Consider the following 23,700-nt stretch of genomic DNA (forward strand, 5'->3'; position numbering starts at 1 on the left):
AAAATCATCAGCTACCTCGTAAAACGCGCCTCAATGAAGCACAGAAACTTTCTGGCTATAATAACAAGTAATAAATCGACAGGATTTCCCTGCTAGCAACTCCTAGCGTAACAGCAGTGAACCAATTTTGCTACGCCTAAACCACTATCAAATTTTTTTGCTTTATTTTAGACTCATTTCGACACACTGTAAAAGTCAATGAGCAAAATATCTCAATGTATGAGTAAAATGATAAAAGCAAGCAAACAAAAAACCACTGAACTAGCGTTCCAGTTTTTAAGAGAATCACAGTCTATAAGACGCACTCAGTACGCTTCAGACGATCGAGCTTGTCGCAGCTATTAGCACGCTGGTTTATGAGTTGTATGAAAAATTTAAATTAAATTAAAAAAAGAACACGTGCGACAGTTAAAGCAACAAACACGTATTAAAATGGCTACTAGTGAGTGGAGAAAAATATAAATAAGTTCTTAATTTTCTTTAACTAAACAGCCAACTATTGGAAATTCTATTCTTTAATCAAGTTGGCGGCTACAAATTGGGTAAAGCTATCATAGAGGGTAAAACAAAACAGGTTTACGATCTACCCGAACATCCCGGCTTGTGTCTGTTGCTCAGCAAAGATCGCATAACAGCTGGCGATGGTGTGAAGGCGCACGATCTGCAAGGCAAGGCGGAGATATCCAACACCACTAATGGACTGGTATTTGGCATTCTAAATGAAGCGGGTAGGCAAAAGTGAAATTGAGTGTACTTAGTATAAATTAGTGCAAGAATTGATTTTATTAATGTTTTTTTTTTTCTACTTAATTTTATGTAGGCATAAACACGGCCTACGTTAAATCTTGTGCGCCCAACGCCTTCATCGCTAAGAAATGTGAAATGATACCGATCGAATGGGTGACCAGACGTTTGGCGACTGGCTCGTTCCTAAAGCGGAATGTGGGCGTACCGGAGGGATACAGGTGAGTTTGATGATTTTTTGTGATTTTTAGATAACAAAAATACGACGCGAGTAGAGATTTCAGCAAATATATACAATATTGGTTTGTTTTTATACATATTTACAGCACTTTTAAAGTTAAAATTTGTTTTTTTTTTTAACAGTGTTGGTCATGCCTTCACCAAACTCATATAAAAAGTTTCAAAGTTTATACAAAATTTAGAAACATTCAACAAATTTACTGAAATTTTAGACCAAGTTGGATACGCAGTTTTAGAGCCCATAAAAAGTTAGTGCGTCGATTTTTGGCGAACTGTCTTGCGCATTTTCTTCCATAATAAGTCCACTTCAAACTTTTACATAATTGTACTAAAATTCTCAAGATTCAGATTAAAAACTTCGACATTTTCATGAATTTTTTTTTTGAATTGTTAAACATTTTGCATAGTTTTAAATTTAAATAGGTTTGGTTAAAGCGTGAATAATACTTAAAAAATTACAAAAAAAATGTTTGATTGAAAACCATTGTGAAAATTAAAAAAAAAAATTACATACGAAAACTTGTTTGAGTCACTGTATCTATACATTTTTTTAAAGAAATTAATCTACTGACAACCTAGAGTTTTGTAGAAATTGTTTTTCTTATTGTTTTAATTTTTTATTGTAGTAGGTGTAGGATATTTCCCGAAAAATTCGTAATTGATGGTATTAAAAAAATTATTTTCTCCAAAAGTTCTTTTCAATGTTTTTCATTTTAGTAGAATATGTGTATTAAAACTATCTAGTTTAACAATTAAAAAAAGTATTTTTTTATTAAAAATGCCAATGCCAATTCTTCAAACAAATGACATCGTCGTCTATAGCCATGATAATAACCTAGTAAGGTAAAACCGTTCTCTCAATTCGTCGGCCACGATTTTTTTTTGAAGTTTGCCAACATTTTAAAATCATATAAAATTGAAAATAAAAAAATAAAATTTCATGGTCTATAGTCATGAGAAAAATATTACAAGGTAAATTCATTCTCTCAATTCGTCGGCCATGATTATATTTCTAACGTTTGCCAACATTTTAAAATCATATAAAATTGAAAATAAAAAAATAAAATTTTTCACAATTGTTGTTGTTTGAGATTGAAAATGAGAATGTGTGTGTGAGTTTGAGTTTTGAATTTTAAAATTATATTGTTAGCAAACGTCAGACTGCCTCTCAATGGTTTTAACTTATTATGTTTTTATCATGGTCCATAGCTGGCATTCACCTTATCGATTCAAATATTCGAAAAAAAAATCCAAAAATCAAAAATTTCTACAAAAAAAAAATACTTTTGCGAATACCGAATAATCTTATGTGCTCCAAAGATGTTTTTTAATAAAACCAGGGGTGTTTTTTTAACCTTTGAAATGAGTTGCTAAAATAGCCTGATTAATCGGAGCTTGGGCCGAATTGCTAATATGTTTATANTGTTTTATCTCCTTCCAGATTTTCCCCACCCAAACAGGAGACATTTTTCAAGGATGATGCCAATCATGATCCACAGTGGTCTGATGAACAAATAATTTCGGCAAAATTCCATTTAAATGGCGTGTTAATAGGTAGGAACATATCGTTATGTACCCTATATACTAAAATTAGTAATCGATTTTATAGCAAAAAAAAGAACATAGAAATTTAATTATATATTTTTTATTTCTTTCAAAGGTCAGGATGAGTTAGACACCATGAAACGTACCACTGTGTTGGTGTTTGAGATTTTGGAGAAAGCTTGGGCAACAAGAAATTGTGCGCTGATTGATATGAAAGTGGAATTCGGTATTGATACTGAAGGTAATTCGATATACTTTTACAAATCAATTTCCTTTTCTTAGTTTAATTAATTTAATTTTTTCTTATTTTATTTATGTATGTATATATTTTTTAAACTAATTAAATTGCTTTATCTAATTTCATTTTAGTCTATTTTATTTTAATTTAGTTGATTGCTTTTTACTTCATTTTATATTATTTCACGTTATTTTACTTTATTTTATTTCGTTTTATTATACTTTACTTGTCATTTTTAAATAGTAATTTGTGTATTTAATTTAACTTATAAAAATATTTTTAATATTTTTGATATTTTTAACTTTTAAACTTTATATTATTTTAATTAGAAAAATAACAACATAACAACTAACAAATATTACAATTTCAACCAAATTAAACTGATCGGACAAACATAACAAATTTAATTAGATTTAATTTACACTTTTTTATTCCATTTCATTTGATTTCTTTATTTTCGAAAAACATTAGTAGCTATATTGTTTTGTATTTAACTTTCCAATTTCATATTACTATATTACTTACTTTATTTAATTGACTTTTAGTGTATATTATTTTATTTATTTTATTGGAATTTATCCATTTTTTTTATTTTAATTAATTTTTTCAATTACATTAAACTTGTTTGTGGTTTTTCAACTTTATATTATTTGAAGTTTATTTTATTTAAGTTTGATTTAATTTATTCTTATTTCATTTTATCTCATTTCATATTATTTTAATTTTTACCGTATTATAAATCCTATTCTTCTTCATTGGCACTACAACCGTTTTTCGGGTTGGGCGAGACCAAAAAGCTTTTCCAATTGCATCTCTCCTGTGCGTATTTGCCCCAGTTCCTCATCCCAAGTGCAGACAGGTCCTTGTGCACTTGGTCCTTCCATCGTGTTCGTGGGCGCCCTTGCTTTCGCTGTCCACCCATGGTGCGGATGCTAGGATCTTTTCACCGGAGCGTCGTCCTTAGGGATGTTAATTTTTTAGATTTTTGCGATCCCGAGATTTTCGGGACATCGTTCATAAATTCCCGGGATGCCGGGATTAGTCCCGGGATTTAGATATTCATTATTTTCCAACAACGTAACATGAAAAAATTGCATCAATATAGTTTGAGAAGCTGTCCTACCATATAATAAATAATAGATAAATGGGTTGGAAATCTTTATTATTTAAGTTGTAAAATATTTCATTAGTAACAAAACCAAATACAGTAATTATCTGATAAAGTAACTTAAGGCATGTCGAAAAAAGCTCGATGCAAAAAAAGCTTAAGTCAACATATGTATTGACTGGCTGAAGGAAGTTCATAATACTAGTGGCAGAAATAAAAGAAACGCCTTATTTCAACCAGTTTAGTCTATACTTCTTTTCTTTATTTAATATTAATTTTTTTTTTATAAAAGTCTACCTCATTTTATATTTAATTAACTGCATTTAAATGCGCATTTAAAAATTTGTACTAAAATTATAAAAACGCAAAAAAAAATGCCAAAAATTTCTAACTTTTTACTCAGCAATTTTAGAAACATTTTAGGTACGCAGTTTAATAGCCCATTAACTTAAAGTAGGACAAAATAAAGTTTCATGCAGGAATTTTTTAAACGATGCTAGGCATTTTCTTCCATATAAACAAATTGTCGAACATACTACTTTGTATGAAAGAAAATGCGTGACACCGCCAGCAAAAAAAAATATAAAAAATCAACGTTACTTTTAGTCACTTGAAACTTGCATTTTATCCTCCTGTAATTTAATGGGCTATACTTATAAAATTGCGTACCTTAAATTTTTCTAAAAATTCTGAGTAAAAAGATTGAAACAGTTTGAAACAAAAAAAAATCAAAACACACCAAGCACTCAATATACGACACTATGGGCCAAATATAGTAAAACTGAGTTTTTAGTTTTAGACTTTTTTTTATTAGAACTTTATAATTTCAAAGATATGATAGATTCTACAAATTATTTAAAAATTCAGTGCAACGTAGAATAAATTGGGAACCAAATGAAACAGAAAAAAAAAATTTGTTTGGGTTCAGAAGGACGAACAGGTTTATTTATTTAAGCTAATAAAGCTAGAAGGACTATATTCGAGGACGTTGTCGAGTTTATATTAGTCCTTAACATATAATTTGTTCAAAATAAATATTTGCAAAATTTCAAGGATATTCAAGGATACAACTTTTAAGGACATTTTCAATACCTTATGCACCAAAAAATTTAATCTGTTCTTTCTCTACAGAATTTTCTCTTTAATTTGATACCCATACTGTTATCCTAAGTACACTGCACTAAATTTTTTAAACCACTTTCTGAATTACTCATATTGTTCAATATTCAAAGTCCTTTAAAAAAATCCAACGGCAGAGAGAAAAGCTAAAACGCAATTTTATTGCATATATTTCGCCCATGGCTTCGCGAATATATTGGATTTTTTTGTGTGTAAAATTGCCTGTCGCACGGTGTTCTGTGTATATATAATTAGCTAAACATATACATATAAAAAAAATATATATTAGATATTAAATAAACAAAATAAATATAGCGAAAACTGGTCAACATAAGGCATTCTATTATTTCCACTTAAAAAGTCCGGAATCCCGGGATTAACCTCCCTAGTCATCATCCGTGCGTACAACATGTCCAAGCCAGCGCAATCGCTGTATTTTTATGCGCTTAACTATTCAACGTTGTAGGTGGCAACATTCCGATGCTTTTTTCTGTCTTTTCATTGGAATCTGTGGCGGGTGCCAAGCCCAGCGCACAGCCCATTGCTCTATTTTACTTTTCTAATGTTTTTACCATTGATATATTTTACTTTATTAACGTTTGTTTAATATTATTTAATTGAATTTATTTGTTTTGATTTAATTTAATTTCGTATTATATTTTCTTCTTTACATACGGTTATTTTTATTCTGTTCCATTTTACTTTATTAATAATTTTTCCCCTTCTATTTTAATTAACTGTTTTTAAATTTAAAAAATATCTTTAATTTAATTTTATTTTTTTCCGTTTAGTTTTATTTTTGATTAAGTCTTTCCAAGTTTGGGGATTTCTTTTTTTATAAATTTATTATTTCATATTCATATTAATTAACTTAAAGTTATTAGTTTATGTTCCCATACTTTTTTTCTAATTTGATTTAATTTTGTTATTATTATTTATTTTGTTTTAACTTCTTGAATTTTTTGTATTTTGTATTTTTTAAGTTCATATAATTTTATTGTAGGTATTCCATTTTATATTTTTCATCGTTATTATATCATATTTAATTTAATTTTCATTTGTTTTATTATTCATTTTTCATTTTGTTTTGGTTAATGTTTTTCTGTATCAGTATATATGTATATTTTTTTTAAATTTGTAAGCTTACATTTTAACTACGTTTTTCTTAAAGTTTTTTATTTTAAGTCTTTTTAATTATTACATAAATTTATTTTATTTAATGTTTTAACTAATTATGTTTATTTTTTTATGTTATTGGATTTAATATATTTTAATTTTTTTCAATACATTACAAAAAAACAATAAAATTAAACTAAAAAGATAAAAAGGTACAGCTTATATATTTAAATTTAGTTTTCATTCATTTAAATTTTTAATTTTGTTTTGTTTTTATAATTTGGAAATTTGTTATTTAATATTATAATTCTTTTATTTTTATTGAAGTTACTAAATTTATCTTATTTCATATTTCTGTTTTTCTTTTATATTGACATATAGTATATTTATTCAATTTCACTTTATTTCTTTATTTTATGATAATTCTTTTATTCTTTTATTTTTGTTGAAGTTACTAAATTTATCTTATTTCATATTTCTGTTTTTCTTTTATATTGACATATAGTATATTTATTCAATTTCACTTTATTTCTTTTTTTTATTTGAATGATTCCATTCTCACAATTAATATTTTTTTGTAATGGTTTTACATTACAATAAATTTCCATCCCTATCCTTTCCACACAGGCAACATTGTGCTCGCCGATATTATCGACTCCGACTCGTGGCGTCTGTGGCCATCCGGCGATAAGCGTCTAATGGTGGACAAGCAGGTCTATCGAAATCTGGCCACAGTCACTGACAGTGACTTGGATACGGTAAAACGCAATTTCATCTGGGTCAGCGAACAGCTCAAGGACATTGTACCAGCTAGAGATCATCTGGTGGTTATTCTAATGGGTAGCGCCTCCGATACCGCGCATTGCGAGAAGATCGCCTCGCACTGCAGCCAATTGGGCCTCAACACAGAACTGCGTGTCACCTCGGCGCACAAGGGACCCGAAGAGACATTGCGCATTATGCGTGAATACGAAAGCGTAATCAATAATCTGCTCTTCATTGCTGTGGCAGGACGCTCGAATGGCCTTGGGCCGGTATTGTCGGGCAGCACCACATACCCAGTAATTAATTGTCCACCCTTGAAGCCTGAAAACTTACAAGTGGATGTTTGGTCAAGTTTGAATGTGCCCTCAGGCTTGGGCTGTCCGACGGTTTTGTATCCTGAAGCAGCGGCGCTGCATGCCGCACAAATTTTAGGCCTAAACAACTATATTATCTGGTCCAAATTGCGTGTGAAGCAATTGAATAATTTTATTACTTTGAAGAAGGCTGACGAGTTGGTGCGTGGAGTGCGTAAAGCCTAGGTGTTTTGTGAGCCGGGCTTGTGTTTCAATAAATACGTTATATTATTCTATTATGGCAGATAGTTTCGTAAATTATTCGCAGTAATGTTTTTTTTAACAATTTTCATTCCAAATGTGCATTGATTTAATCAATAAAAAAAAAAATTATATACATTTTGACATACTTATATTTAGAATAAGCAATGATACTCTATAGAATTTGATTCTATTGTTAAGAAAATACTCTGAAATGCATCTAATCGTATCTTAAGGAATTGAGTTACTGCGACTTCCGTGAAGCAGTTCTATGCTTGTCCGGTATTTACACTAAAAAAAGTATTAGCCAGAACTCTCAAAAGTTGGAGGGTTAAACCCAGTTATAGCTCCTCGATGTCACTTAGTCTTCCTTGAGTGCGGTGTTAACCCATTTTCTGGCTGTGGCTTCGATAGCCGGTAGTTGAATGCCTGGTCGGACATCTCTCTGGCCGGTGGTCTAACCCCAGTTTACCGTTGTAAATAGGCCAAGATCATTAGGATTATCAACTTGCATCTGCAACCACTTTTGAAGTAGTTAAGAGTGCTAGGCAGTGCTTACGTGTAGCTTGGCTAACATTTCAGACTTCTAAACTCCCACTTCACCACCTACACTGACTCAAACAAAGTACCACGTGTTGAATTTTTTTAATATTCGTAATGTTTTTCGAGCTAAATTATTTGTTATTATTCTATAAAAATACCGTCAAAGCGTTAGCCAAAACCATATAAATCACAGTTTCAAACTTTATAAAAAAATTAGGAAAATTCAACAAATCTCATCAAAATTTCAACTTTTTTTTCTGAATCTTAAGAACATTTTTGGGTATGCAATTTTAAAGGTCATACAATTTTAGTTTAATTAAGTGTAAGTTGATTTTTGAGTTTTTTTTTTTTTGATAACGGATTTTTGCATATTTTTCCATATAACCATGAATTTCTTATCACATAAAATGCAAAAATACAGTTTGAAACTGTGATTTATATGTTTTTGGTTAAAGCATGGACGTTATTTTTATAGTAAAATAACGAACAAAATTTGGCTCGAAAAACATTACGAATGTGCAAAACAAATTAACACGTGGTCATTTGTTTGAGTCACTGTATTCTGCACGACAATCCATGGCTTTAAGGATTACATGTAATGAAATTGAGCAACCGAATCATATCCCCCTAGTGAAATGTGAAGCTTGTCTACATTACAGTCTGCTGTGGAACCATCAGTAAAGATTTTTCTATGCGTATGACGAGGCTCAATAGTTGGATTAAGCCAGCACTCGGACTCATACTATCTCCTCACTTACATCCACACCTCAGCAAATTTCGTTAAACTGTTCATTTCATTTTGAATCGGTTACACTTTTTCCTCAGGTACCCCACCAATCTATTCATAAACTTATATTTTCTTACAGGGTAGCCTCAGCGCACTACATAGTCGTACCTGAGCGCTTATGTGTGTACATATCCATACATACATACATATACATATGATATACGCACACCTTGATATAGTTGTACAAAACGTGCCTGTGCCAACGTACAACGTTGTGGCGCATGTCTCGCCGCCATTGCTCGAACGACTGCATTCATATGAAAAGTCGCGGCGACGCGTCGTTTGCTGAGAGCTACTATCCAACAGAGTCGTGCGGTGGTTGAAATCAACGAATTTAGTTTGTCGCGTGCTTTTGATGTGATTGCGTTCATTTAGTGGTGTAACGTTTTCTTGTTTATATTTCGCTATTACCATTGTGTACTACAAAATGGACGGTCTACAAGATCAAAAGTTTAATATTCGTTTAGTGCAAGCTATTGAAAAATATCCGGCTTTGTACAACAGTGACCTCAAAACATATAAACGAAGGGATTGTAGAGAACAAGCATGGATAGAAGTGGCCGAGGAGATGGATTGTAATCGTAAGTCTTAAAGCCTGATTATGGCAACTTAACTTAACTTAACGGAGCGTAGAACTTAGAGAACCAAAATGAAACAGATTTCTACGTGGCATTAAGTTACGTTAAGTTTCGGCTGTTCAATTATAAGCAACATCCATTTAACAGAATTTTTGAGGGAGAGCTGTAAGTTACGTTAAGTTGCCATAATCAGACCATAGGTCTTTCTTCATATTTGTCATCCAATCACAGTTGCATTGTCACCTCGTTCTCAAATTTTGCGCCGCGCACATGCATTTCAATGGACCTGCACACTTTTCGTTATCGGGAAATCGTAGTAGATGCAGAGACGGACGGGTACGAAATTTTCGTTTACTAATCGTTAAGCACGCAAAGTTTGTTTACATTTTATGGGGAAAAACCAAGTAAAAAGTGAATAATTGCATTAAAATTACGTAAAAATTTTGATTGTATCCATAAAATATGTGGAAGAATTGAATATGTAATTGCATTAAAATTAAATAAAAAGAAAGGAAAATAAAAGGGGAAATAAAGGAAAAATTATGTCGGGAATCATTGCAGTTCATAATTGTAAACTGGCAGAGTTTTGTAAACATTTCGAGAAAATTTCAACCATAAAACAGAAAATGCGAATATTTCGACGCGGAACGAATTAAAATATCACGATTGGGTGTGGGGAAATGTAATCGTTGAATCATGATTGTTACGATGAAATAACTATGATTGGACGGCCAGTGTTCAGTAAACCTAAAAGCTTATTTAGTCTAGACTTAACTTAACTTAATACAACTTACCGTTACAAATCATCAATGATTACTCAGCACGTCAAATTAAGCAAGAAGCGGGAATATTTTGTTTTTGTGTTTACTTTTTCAGCTGTTTGATAGTTTGCCGCCTAAAATGCCACATCGAAAAAATGCATGCAAAAAAATATGTTGCGTTCATTTGGTTTTGAGAAATACACAAACGAAAATCTAGCAGGCCTGATTCTCTCACCGCTCTCAATTCCCGTAAGGCCATAACTTAAGAATCTAAAATCTACAGGTTCTTAAGTTGCTTACGGTAAGTTAAGTTTTAACTAACCGCCAGTTTCTCATATAACAGGTTGGCCAAAATATTAAGTTAAGTTAAGTTACGGAAATTAGGTCTACAATAACTGAGTTTTAAGTATTAAAATCTTTATTCATTCAAAAAATTACAAATCTAATAAAATATATAAAAACTTATTATGCAAGGCTTTAAATTTTCATTCATTCTTTATTCCTTTAGCTAAAGTCCTTCTCCGAAAATGGCAAAATTTTCGTACAATCTTAGTGAGAAAACTTAAACAAAAACAGATGGGAGAATATGTACAACAATACTATTTATACGAACACATGAAATTTATCATTCCGTATTTGAAGAAATCATATGAGCCTGATGCGATAAAAAGAACCATTAAGAAAAAAGTGGATGAAGAAGAGGACGCCGATATAAATGACACAGACTCACATCAAAGTACAGAGGATAGTGCCATCATTCCCGAAAATGATATCGACGATCCAGTTTATTTTGAAGAAGAAGAGGAATATGAAATGAGTCCACCTAGGAAAGTAAAGAAGTCGGATAGCTTTGAGGAGGAACCCGAATCCATTGGTATTGATGAGTACATTGATGCAATCAACCATCAAAGTGAAACGAAGTCGAATAATTTGGGTGGCAATGCATTAGTCAAACCCGAGTCCACAACAACCAGTCGCCCTTCAACTTCAGCTGCAGCGACGCAAGTATATACAAAACTTAACCGTTTAGAAGAAAGTGATAATCCAAAGAGGCAGTTTATTCTCAGTTTGTTGCCAGACCTCTACGACATGAACAACACGCAGATGCGGAAATTTAAATCTAAAGTTTTAATGCTGGTCAGTGAAATTTTGGACGAAAATGCCACCTGATTTGATAGATTTATTAATATTTTAGGATTAAATTTTATGTTAAATATAATGGATTTTCGTGATCTGTTAAGAAATAATCGTATAAAATGAAAATATTATTTTTTTAACTAAATAAAAGTTTGTAAAGATTTATCTTCAGTATGTCGTATTTTTTTGAAACACATACATACATACACAAGTATGTATGGAGCCAAGTCCTTCTCCACTTGGTGTTTCCATTGCAGTAAGGGCCTCGCTCTTCCTCTGGTACCACCAGCGAGTGCCGAGGTTAATACTTCCAGAGCAGGGATGCCGTTTGGATCTAAATAGATCCAATTGGATACATTTTTGGACGAATTTTTGCGAGATACTTATTTTTTCCGATCAGTATAAATGTGGATACTTTTTTAAATAGGCCAAAATTTTATATTTTCTATAAAGTTTTTTTCGTTCAAAACTCGATTTCCATTAAAAATATGTATTAAAAATCACTACTAAACCGTGAAATTGAAGCATTTTGTTTTTTGTGAACGAAGCAATGAGCATATGAAGAGATGTCATCAAAATAGGCATAAGCGAAATTGTTTTAATTAGCTAGAAAGGGTGCTTTAAGCAAGATCTTAATATAGATATATATATATATAAAGTAAATATATACTCCCTCTGTAGTGATCTCTTTCATATCACATATTTTCATTTCTTATTTTAATTTTAAAAGTAATTTTTAAGCAAAAAAACCGACTTCAATTCTTATATAAAAATTTAAGATTATCGTTAATTTCTTCATGATACAATGATCGGATTTAAACCAAACTTATATGGGACAACCTATGAGGTAACACCTTTCCTAAAAAAAAAAATTATTGAAATCGGTTAACGTGGTCCAAAGATATGCGGTAACATACATAAAAAAAATTGCGACGAATTGATAACCTTCTCCTTTTTGTGAAGTCGTTTAAAAAGAAAAAAATATCTCAGTGTTGTTTCAAAAACACCGTTTAAAAAACTAAATTTGACTTATTTAAGGAAATTTGTATGAATTTTACTGAAACAACTTTAAATACACTCTAAAAAATTTTTGTTTAAATCTAAGCATATTAAGAGAGGTAACCAGTTTCCTACTTTAACATACATGCACTTTTTAGAGTGTACAGGTACGAATGTAACATATTACTTATTATTTATTATACTTACTTTGCAAAATACTTATGCAGAAGAAATTTATCTTATGAACTGAATTTATAAATGTTTGATTTTATGGAAAATAAAAATATATACATGTATTCCAAGTCCTAAGGATGGGTTAAATGATGTATTTTTCTTGAAAATGCTTTGTTTTCTTACAAATTATGAGATGGATACTTAAAAAAAGAAAATTGGATACATTTGGATACATTTTTTGCTTGGTCGGTGATACATTTTCTTGAGACGGTGCGGCAACATACCAGAACCATATACCAGAACGGGCCGGATAAATGACTAATAGAGAGTGGTTTTGGTACGTCAAGGAGTGGTTACTCCTGAATTACTTCTTCTTCTTCTTATTTGACACTACAATCGTTTGTCGACCAGGGTCGAGACCAAACAGCTTCGCCTTTCTCCTGTGCGAATTTACGCCACTTCGTTATCCCGAGCTCAGACAGGTTCTTTTGCACTTGGTCCTTCCATTGCGTTCGTGGGCGCCCTTGATTTAAGTGTCCACCCATGGGTGCGGTGTCGGATGATCTTTTCACCGAAGCGTCGTCATCCATGCGTACAACATGTCCAAGCCAACGCAATCGCTGTATTTTTAGCCGTTTAACTATGTCCATGTCGTTAAAAAGCTCATACAGTTCGTCATTCCATCTTCATCGGTACTGGCAGCCCACGCGAAGAGGGTCATAGATCTTGCGAAGAATAGTTCTCTCGAAAGCCCCCAAAACGTTCTCCTGTTTGTTAGACATCGTCCATGTTTTTGCTAGAACAACAATGGCGACCTAGTGACCCATGTCCAGAATGTAGTTAAATTATGGAGGGAGCGCTTTTCCACATTTTTGAATGGCAACAGCACTCAAAGTAGTGGAGAAGACGAACCCGACCCCACAGTCGATGATGCAGGAGTCGATGTCCCACCGCCTGACTATGACGAGGTCCTCCTTCATCATCGACTACGGGCTCGGGTTCTTCTTCTCCACAGCTTTCCGTGCCGCTACCACTCAATATGGCGGAAAAGTGTTCCCTCCATAATTTAAGTACGCTCTGGACATCAGTTACTAGGTCGCCAATATTATTCTTACAGGAGTACGCCCGGGTCTTGAAACCGTCCGTAAGTCGCATAACTCTCTGGTAAAATTTTCGGGCATTCTTCCTGTCGGCCAGCATTTCAAGCTCTTCGCACTAGCGTATTTCAGCCTCTCTCTTCTTATTGCGGCAAATACGTCTCGCTTCCCTCTTCAGATTCCTGCAGCGGTCCCACATAGCGCGCGTTGTTTTTTTAACCATTTTTATTTGCTATTTTTTATATGACGCCTTAAAACTTAAATATATACATGAAAAAAAAACAGGGGTAAAGTTTCTTTCGATAGAGATAAATTCGAGGGTGTGCGGGCATGGAAATTCCGACCTTGATTTTTCGCATGCATTTTTGGACCACCCTAACGTACATATGTACATATATATAACACGGAACAACTGTATCAGCCCAATTCTGAATACTCCCGGGGAGTTTGTTCTCCGGGAATTTATTTCTCTCGAGAAAGAAATTCTCCTATAATTAACTCCCAGGGAGTAGCATTTTCCCCGAAATTTTGGGAGGAGGAAGCTCGAACTTCGAAAGAGCTGTTTGACACTTTATGACAGCCCAACTCCGCCATTTAAAATAAAAAGTCTTCAGGGAATTTTTATTTTTATAGGAGGAAAGGGAAAAGAGAAAACTCCCAGGGAGTATCTGTTCAGAATGGACCTGTGTATTCCAAAAGAATTTCCATCAGGGTATGATTAATGCACAAAAACACATACATATGTACCGGCACACCAGGCAACATATCCATTTTTTCGCGCGCTTTTCTATTCTGCTTCTGCATACCTACCTTTTGAATTTCAAACCACACACAACCGCTTTTATGCGCATCATCCACTGTTGTTTTGAGAAGCATATGTACGTAATATTTATGTATATGTTGCCGCGCAACATACACTCTCTCAAATAACGGACAAGACAGCGCATGAGAGCCAACAAGTCGTGTACTACTCGTAGCTGCAAACTCAAATGTCGTTTCAATTTGTCGTGAACAGTCTGAGCGTCTGTATTCGTTTGCTCGCGGTTGTATGTGTTCATAATTTTACTTGGTTTTATTTTGAATTTTCAATTATTTGCAAAAATATGGACGTTAATAAAAGTATTAATATACGTTTAGTGCAGATTGTGGAAAAATATCCCTGCTTGTATAACTCTTCACTAAAATCCTATTCTAAACGCCAATGCACTGACAGGGCGTGGATTGAGGTGGCAGAGCAGATGAATAGCACACGTAAGTACTGATTGTTTGTTGGAATAATTTTCGTAGATACAGGTATAAACATTTAAGAGTCCCTGTCGGAAAACGCACTAGTGACGAAGTGGTTGGTTCTGTACTATAGCATTTAGGACCATAACTAGTGCGCGTTATTTATATTTTGCATGCTAGCAACTGGCGAATTTAACATGGCCATGTCCTACGAAGTGCCAATTGCCCCCCGCTGCATCCCTTTTTCGATAGTTCAGAATTAAATAGTCATAAAATCTACAGTTCAGAACCAGTTCTAAAAGCGACAGACGAAAAAATTATTATTTTTTTCTTAAAAACAATAATAACACCATCCGCAAAAAATCTGCAAAAACGCGTTTTTTTAGCAACTTCAAACTTGCACTTTGTTATACTAAAATAGAATGGGCTATAGAACTGCATACTTAGAATTTTTCTGAAAAATCTGATTAGAAAGTTTCAAACTAGTGTGCATTGAATTTTCCTGAGCTTTGCACACATTTTAGATATTTTATTTTTATGTTTTTTGTTGGACTATGAAATACATACGTATAAAAAATTTGCGAAAAAGATTAGAATAAAGAACTTTGCATACCTTGCGAGAAATAATTTTGTCCTCATTTGTAATAATTTTGTTTTTGAAAAAATCCCCTCAAATGACAAAACGGTTTAAGCTTAAAAAGTCTGCATTAAAATATTTAAAAAAATTTAAAAAAAAATTTGAACGGAATTTTAATGATGAGATTTTTGATGCTGTTTTTTGACTTTTTTTTTGGTATAAGAAAAACTTTAATAACTGAGCCTACACTCTTCTGATTTAGACTTAAGAGGTGTCGGTGGAAAGGTATTTTCTCATTATTTGTATTTCTTTGCTAATAAACTCATTCAAAGGATGAAAGAGAAAGGTAGGATGAACGAACGACGTTCAAAGTTGAATGTAGATGTGTTGGTATTTGAAAAAAAAAATTGGCACACAAATGATTTTTTTTTTGACAGAAATAAAAACAGTGTGAAAATACCTTTCTACTGAGATCCCATAAGTCTAAATCAGAATAGTTTTGGCCCAGTTATTCAAGTTTTTGTAAATCAATATCTGCAAAAAGTAAAAAAACAGCATCACTAATCTCATTCTTACGATTCCGTTGAAAAGATTTTTAAATATTTTTATGCAAATTTTTTAAGCTTAATCTGTTTTGTCATCTGAGGGGACTTTCTTCAAAAAGTTCTTTACGAAACTATTTTTATTCATAAAAAACTCCATTTTTGGAGGTATTTTCAAATCGGTCCAGCTCACTTAAATCTTAATATTTTTCCCAAATATTTTGGTGAACGTCTTAAAATATAATAAATTTTATATTCCCGGCGGAAAAACCGCAACTTTTTTTGGTGATGCAGTCTAATGTACATTCGTGACAAATAAAAAAATTTTTTTTTTTTTCATTCAATACCCATTCTACTATGCAAAACAAAAAAATATACATAAATAAATTGTGGTTGAAAATTTACAGAGCATGTATTTTTATATTGTATAGAAGAACCTAATCGTAGTTTTTACCTGTAAGGCTAGGTTATTTTTACAACTTTAAAAGACTAAAATCGGAAGGAGACGCGTGGCCGCCGTTTGGCTTAGTACTCCCAGGGGGGGCGCATCACGAAAAGAGCCTAGGGGCCAGAGTTCTTTAAATCCTCACCTGAAAGAGGCCGCTGTTATCAAGCAGTCGATATCGAGTACAGAACCGAGGGTTCCTTTTTCAATTTTTGAGCTATCGGTGTAGATAGAAATAGCATAATTCATGTTAAGTCTAAAATCCCAGGATGACGTGAGGTAATCCGTTTTAACATCTAAGTCGACCTTGATTCCGTTACGCTATCCGCTAGTAATTACCCACAAGACCACTACGTGCCCGTAATTTGTATGCTTACACAATTTTGATTCCCTTAGTTTAAGGGCCCTTTTGTAGCTGCGCCTCTTACGAGTACTTGTGGTGGCTTCAAGTAAAAGAACAAGGTCATGGTTTTTGTTAGATAATGAGCTAAACTTTCATAAAAAAATAAACATTAAATTAACAAAAGAAAAATAGCCAAAACTTGTGAACATGTCGCATTCCTATTTACATTTGAGCTACTGTATATGTAATATTGTTATGAAACTTACGAGCAGAGATTTTAAAAGTACATAGTTGAAATAATAATTGAATCCAAATTCAAATACCTTATATAAAAAAGTAAAAAGTATTTAAATAAAAAATACAAATACGTAATTTATATTTGTATTTTTAATAATTGTAGAAACACTCTAAAGCACTCTAAATTTTTAAAATGGGACTTAGCAACTTTTCTTTCTAAGCTAGCGATATGTAACTCCAAGTGGCATAACTCCAATTTTGAAATTTGGAATTGTCACTCCTTATCCACTGACATAAAGCCAATTTTTATACTTGGGGTTATTTCACTTCTTATAAGGTGGGATAATGTCGATGTTGAGCCTAAAGCGTATATTCCAGCTCTCACGAAAAACAAACAAAAAAAAAACTTAAAACACGCTCAAGAAATGAAAAATAAATTTTCTATAAAAATCTTTTTTTTTACGCAAAAATACTTCCACCACTCTTTTCCGGCCACACAGAAAGGATAATTCTACTTCGTAAGGGTTATAATCCCTAAGTGCGGCCGAAGGTCGCCTACGCAGAAAGAAGTTCTGCGCAAAAATATTTCCGCCGCTCTTTTTTGACAACACCGAAAGGAGAATTCTACTTCGTTAGGGTTATAATAAAAAATTGCTTGTATCCACATCGTGGAACCTCAGCAAACGTGGCGTCTAGTAAGTAATGATTCTCAGTTATACATATGTTTGTTGTAATATTAGATCGCCTATAGGCGTTGACAAGAAAATAATGTAGGCAAAGCCAGCTTCTATGACAGTGTTTTGATAAAAATGCCTTTTATCACTACTCTTGCACATTCCAAATTCTTTTGGTTTGCAAAATTACATGAGGGACTTGGAATTTAGTCGCGTTTTCATTTGGAAATATGTCACTCCTTATATAGTGACATAATCCTAAATTTTAAAATTGGATTTAAGGTGCTTGGAGCTATGTCACGGCACCTCGACAACATTAGCATCATCGATTTGGATAAGGAAGCAAAACAAATAGGTCTGGTGGTAAACGCGGATAAGACGAAGTATCTCCTGTCATCAATCAAACATTCAGCACATTCGTGGCTTGATTGTCACTTTTGAAAGTTATAATTTCGATAAAGTAGAAAATTTCTTTTATTTGAGTCCATTTGAAGAAAAAAATATTATGCGTGTCATCAATTTGATCCAAAGCGGCCTCATTTTTTACATGGAAGGAGAAAAAGACTAATTGCAAGTAAAAACTCTTTTTATCAAATTAGTAAAATATAAAGGCCAAACTACCATTTGGCATAATTCATTATAAGATTGCTGCAGCTTATCTGTTTTTAAAAATTTTTTAAGTCTGCTGTTGCAAAAACGCAACAGTGGTAGGAAGTGGGTTAATAAAATATGTACAAAATTAACAATAAGATAGTTTTTTTTGCAAAATCCATAAAGAAATCTTTATATATAAATATGTAACTCTGTATGTTTGCATACATATGATAAGTCACTGTTTTCCTTTCTTTTTTTCAGCGGATGTGGTTAGGGATAGATGGAAATGTTTGCGCTCCGTTTTTGTAAGACGACTGAAACAATTACATATGGGTGAGCTTATCAAACCATATTATTTGCACGAGCACATGCAATTTATAACGCCATATTTACAAAATCCATGGGATGCGGAATCCCGATCAAAACGTCAATTGGAGGAGAGTGAGATGCGTGTCGCTTCCTTTACGCCGAATACTTCGAAAACAGATATTAATGAGGCTTATTATTCAGATCAAGAAAATGATAACCTATTTTCTATGGATGATTCAACGCAGCAACCACCCACAAGCCGTTCACATAAACGGAAACTCAGGGCGTCACGTACATCCGAAGAAGATGATTTCCATGGTTTCTCCGAATACCATACGAGCACATTGAATGCGTCGACCAAGAACCGGCAAATCAGAGATATTGTTTCAAATCCAACACAAGATCACAACGTAACCGATGATAATTACCATAAAAGGTTGTTTATGTTAAGTTTGCTCCCTGATCTCGAAGAAATGAACAATACGCAAATGCGTGAGTTTAAGACGAAAGTTATATCCATCATAAACGAGATATTTGAAGACGATCTGAAGTTAAATGACGTAAATTAATAATAAAAACCATTTTTGTAGGATTCCTTTGAAATGGAATAAGCCTCGAAACTTTAACTGAACAAATAAACTGTGTGATAAAGTTTTTAGATTTTCGAGGTTTTCAGTTTTAGACGCTTAAGGAATCAACTGAATATTTTTCACTGAATGTATTAATAAAAGGAACATAGAACTTAAAAAAGCGGGCCTTTTCACGTTGGCGTTATCGTTTTAGTCGAATTCGCAGTTTATTGAAATGACGAAGAAGTTGTTGTCAATCATTTCCATTTACTTCTTAACGACAGATAACGAATGCATCTATGTCGTTACTATCTTCGTTGCAAAATGAAGAACATCGATGGTGCCAAATTGTTTTGAAACGACAATGCCAACAGGAATAGTCCCGAATATCTCTTTGATTAAATCGACTTTGAACAGAGAGCTCTAAAAGAATATTTTCATATAGGTACAAGTACATATCGTCACTAGACACGAATGAAGGCGCAAGCTGAAAAGTTGACGTCGAAAAACGACGCATAAAAAAACTTTAGACTCAAGACTCAAAGACTCTTAACATACTTCGCCGAAGTTTTTCATAAGCATCTTTTTTCGCAAAATTTTTTTACGCGCCTTTTTTCGCCGTCAACGCACTAGCGCGCCTTTATTCGCGTGAAGTGACGATATACTGTTTTAATATTCCATTTCTTGGCCAAATTTCAAGGGCAAATCACAAATGTAAACTGTGAAATATGAAAATGTTATTCAAAGTCTAAAATACGAGCACTTATACAAATTTTCAGTAAACAGTATGCCCAGGGTCGGACCAAAGGGAAAGCAGAGCTGGGTGGGTTTAAGAGGTATGGAATGCCTTCACAAGTCATACAGGTACTGGGTATATCGAAGTCGAGTGTGGATAAGTAGGAGCTTCTACTGCTACAGTATCCAGACCATAGTTGTGTCAAAATTACGCGTGCGTCTCTTCGTCTGCGCTGGATGGTTGTTGAGCTCCGATGATGGTGATTGTCTCTCGGTGAATGGCGTTTTTGGCCTGCTTGCACTTCGTCGATTGAGTGGTTGTCCTTGAGTTAGCAGAGATGCCTTCTGACTTGCTTATGATGTGGCTCTTCTTTCACCGGCTCCACGTACCGGAATGGCTCAAGTACATATTGGCCGGCCAGTGGCTATTATTTCGGCAATCTAACCCCTTTTAGATCGACGAACCTTACTGATAATTCCTGGTGAATGAGTGCGTTTAAGTTCCACTTATTCGAGTTATTGCAAAATCGGTTAATATTTGATTGAATGACTTGTTCACTGAATTCTGAAATGGAATTAACAACTCAGCTCGTCAATTGTATTATATGATTTTAAGTATTCGGAATATACAGATTATTTTTTTATTTTAGATTTTTATCATTTGGTTCTTTCCCGTATGCAACGCGGGATTCCGCGGGTGCCCAAAACAGCCCAGAAATCATTCCCGTACTCAACTAAATGGGTAATAGAGAGCGGACTTTTTCTCCGGGTAAAAATGGATGAAGTGTACGAAGTGCATATCAGCTGTTTTGCGTTTACATGTCGCCTGCATTTACTTGGTGCTTTTAGGAAATAATGAGTGGCCTGTTGATGTATTTTCAATCTTTATACCTTAAAATCAAATTTATGAAACCAAAATTCAATTTCCAAGTATTTGCATTTAAGTGACAAAATCAAAAACAACATGAATCAGCTGTTTCTCAAATGGTGGGCACGAAATATGATTTTTTGCGTTCCCGTACTTCTGGACTATGTTGAATTTTTAAGAGCAAACTTTTCGCTTATTCTCTAATTACCGGATCCGGTCCGGATTGTTAGGGAAAGAACCTATTATCACATGAAATACGATATCGTATCGCACCGGTCTTATCGCATCTGTTTGAGGCTACCTTAAACGTAGTAAGTGGCTTATATGGACCGTATTTACGGGGTGAGTATTACAATATATTCTGATAGCGAGACTGCTTTTACATATATCTCTATAGTTGGGCTCTTCATAAGCTCGAAAGCCAAGATTGGAACCGGGAAAAGTATTCTGGCCTACACTATTCTATAATTCAACGGTAACATATCAGTAATAACCATCGAAAAGCAGAGAATTCCTGAACCAGCTGGCATCGCAACGAACTGTAAGTGTAATTTGTATTCCTGTTATCTAAATTTAGAAACATAGGTAAACGACAGAAAACCAAAAATGCAAACCTATTCTTGAGGAAGTCCTTATTTCTTTGAACTTTTTGTGCCTTGTTTTTTCTCGTCCAGTAAGGATCTTTCAAATAGTTATTCTGATAATAAGATAAGGTATCTCTGGGACATACATACACGATTTAAAAATGTAAATTTATGTACTAAACGGCAAATTTAAAATGTCAAGTAAAACCAAGTCCTTCTACACTCGGTCTCTCCATCGCAGTGGGGGCCTTCATCTTCCTATGCTACCACCAGTGGGTTCTGAGTTTAATACTTTCAGAGCTTGAGCGTCGGAGTCCATTCGAACGACATGGTCAAGCCAGCGGAGCCTAGGGATGTATCGATACAATTAAATCCAAGTACATACTCGATACTTTTCTCAATTTACCAAGTATTTTTGTACTCGATACTTTTTATTGCGATCCAAGTAGGTATCGAAAAAAAGTACTTGTATCGGAAGCGGAATACTTATTATGCTTCAGCATCTTCTATGAAAAGCAACCCATTAGAGGAATGGGAAGATATGCGCACTACATTACAGCAGCTACATATATAAGCAAGCCCTTCAATACATAACGGTTGTTGGGTCATCTGTTCGTTGCGAGAGGCTTTTCTCAAAAACAAATCTCGAAACCGCCTTTCAGGAAAACACTTGGAAAAGTTGATGTTTTTTGGGAAATATAACAAAAAAGGAGTTATTTTCTTAAAATTAGCATATCTGAAAAAACTTTAACTATTAATTTGTAAAAATGTATTCCACTGTTGTTGAAATCAAATACTATAAAAAATAATTGTTGTTTTAATTGGTTTTTATGAAAAAATATTAAAAGTTAAATAATCTTGTAAAAATGCATATTTTTTATGAAAAAAAAAATACAATAACTTTGTAAAATATGCAAAATCGTAGTTCTATGTACAAGTACTCGATACCTTGCCTTGTTTGGTACTGATTTGAGTAATACCTTGATGGTATCGATTTATCCCTAGCGGAGCCGCTGTAAGTTAATTCGATGCACTATGTCCTTATCGTTGTAAAGCTCAAACAGCTCATCATTCCATCCTCTGCGGTACTTGACGTCGCCAACGCGTAAATTCCCGTAAAGCTACCGCAAAATCTTTCTCGAATAATACTCCAAGAGCCCACTCAACGGATGTTGTCATTTTCCAAGATTTTTGCGCTATATACCAGCATGGGCACGATGAGTGACTTATAGTGTGGTTTTCGTACGTCGAGGAAGAACTGTACTTCTGAATTGCTTACTCAGTCCAGAGAAGCATTTGTTGCCAAGAGTGATTCTTTCGTTGAATTTCGATGCTGTCATTATTATTGGTCCTAATGCTGACTTCCAAGTAAACACAGGGTTACCACCTGTTTATTTCAAAGTTATTTGAAATATGTCAAGTCGAAGAGCATTAATTAATATTTATTTTGAACATTTGGAATATTTGAAGAGGGGTGCCACGTGTTTAAAAAGTGATATTTAAATTATTTAACAAAATGGGTGAATTATTAAAAGATGAGTATCAATCGGAATGGGTTTGTAAGGGCTTTATATCTAAAATATATTTAGGAAGGTGGTGACCTGTTAAAAATATCAAACTCAACTTAAATTAAAACAATTACGTAATTGGAATATGCAACACTATTTGGGTGTCAGGCGAAATAGTTGGAAGAAACTTTTAATTTGAAATTATTTTAAAGAGAGTTCCCACCTGTTTGAAAAATTTCGAATTTAGTTATCTTATTTTCGAAGTATTGGAAATATTAAAATATGGGTGTGCAACAAATGAGTGTTAAAAAATCTTGAGTTTGAAAACTAGGAATATTTTTTAGGTGTTTAAAGAGGGTTGCCACCTGTTTAACAAATTAAATGAATTATTAAAATATGTGTATCAATCGAAATGGGTTTCAAAAAGGATGTTGTCATTTTCCAAGATTTTGCGGGTTGCGGGTTGTTTAAAAGCGCAAATTCAACTTTATTCATCAGTTAATTAAACCATGTATCAGTCGACAGACTTACAAAAGCTTTAGTTTTCGGTCGGGCCAATACAGGTTCTGATTCCACATTAGGAAGTTGGTTTAAAGCGTTTCCTTTCATAGCAATACCAGGTAATCATGAAAGTTTCGCAAGGCGAAAAGTTGTTCCAGCGTTCCTTCGTCATATCTTCCGTGTCCTTTCCCGGAAGCTTTTGGGTGGGCATACGTTTTTCGCCAGCTTTGCATTCGCCATCAATATTCCGGTGTACCCCGACAATCATATTAGTAGAATGTCTATGAATTATATGTATGTGTATATGTTCATGTTCAAAAATCTACGGGGGGCTTCCTTCTGTCTATATGTGAGTCGAAAGATTTCAGGACCAGCGTTTCCATGTTGACGTTTTTAACGTCATTTGGACGTTTTTTGTATCCTGTTGACGTTTGGACGTTTTTGGGGTAAAAAATGATGTTTTTTTAACTTCCCAGTAATTT

At 33.6% G+C, this 23,700-nt stretch overlaps 3 protein-coding genes across 5 annotated transcripts; all 3 read left to right on the forward strand.

The window, feature by feature from the left end:
* The first annotated feature begins 271 nt into the window (after nt 1-271).
* Nucleotides 272-7,467, forward strand: Paics (PAICS bifunctional enzyme). The gene is made up of 6 exons (XM_017627046.1): nt 272-442; nt 525-728; nt 821-965; nt 2,426-2,538; nt 2,645-2,770; nt 6,738-7,467. Exons 1-6 carry the CDS (start codon nt 433-435, stop codon nt 7,412-7,414), a joined length of 1,275 nt encoding a protein of 424 aa, XP_017482535.1. The 5' UTR covers nt 272-432; the 3' UTR covers nt 7,415-7,467.
* Nucleotides 7,468-8,469: 1,002 nt separating this feature from the next.
* LOC108371478 (uncharacterized) lies at nt 8,470-11,618 on the forward strand. 2 transcript variants are annotated; one of them, XM_017627048.1, is made up of 3 exons: nt 8,470-9,340; nt 10,607-11,103; nt 11,166-11,618. In XM_017627048.1, exons 1-3 carry the CDS (start codon nt 9,187-9,189, stop codon nt 11,214-11,216), a joined length of 702 nt encoding a protein of 233 aa, XP_017482537.1. In that variant the 5' UTR covers nt 8,470-9,186; the 3' UTR covers nt 11,217-11,618. The 2 variants fall into 2 exon arrangements, with proteins under 2 accessions (XP_017482537.1, XP_017482536.1); XM_017627047.1 differs by having other exon boundaries at nt 10,607-11,618.
* A 2,907-nt stretch (nt 11,619-14,525) lies between these two features.
* On the forward strand, nt 14,526-19,178 carry LOC108371479 (uncharacterized). Of its 2 annotated transcripts, XM_017627050.1 has the most exons (3): nt 14,528-14,551; nt 14,648-14,756; nt 18,406-19,178. In XM_017627050.1, exons 2-3 carry the CDS (start codon nt 14,744-14,746, stop codon nt 19,020-19,022), a joined length of 630 nt encoding a protein of 209 aa, XP_017482539.1. In that variant the 5' UTR covers nt 14,528-14,551; nt 14,648-14,743; the 3' UTR covers nt 19,023-19,178. The 2 variants fall into 2 exon arrangements, with proteins under 2 accessions (XP_017482538.1, XP_017482539.1); XM_017627049.1 differs by having other exon boundaries at nt 14,526-14,756.
* The last annotated feature ends 4,522 nt before the right edge of the window (nt 19,179-23,700 follow it).

The sequence above is a fragment of the Rhagoletis zephyria genome, unplaced genomic scaffold (genome assembly GCF_001687245.7).
Source record: "Rhagoletis zephyria isolate East Lansing unplaced genomic scaffold, Rhagoletis_zephyria_1.1 Rzeph_scaffold_05009, whole genome shotgun sequence".
In the NCBI taxonomy this organism is placed as follows: domain Eukaryota; kingdom Metazoa; phylum Arthropoda; class Insecta; order Diptera; family Tephritidae; genus Rhagoletis; species Rhagoletis zephyria.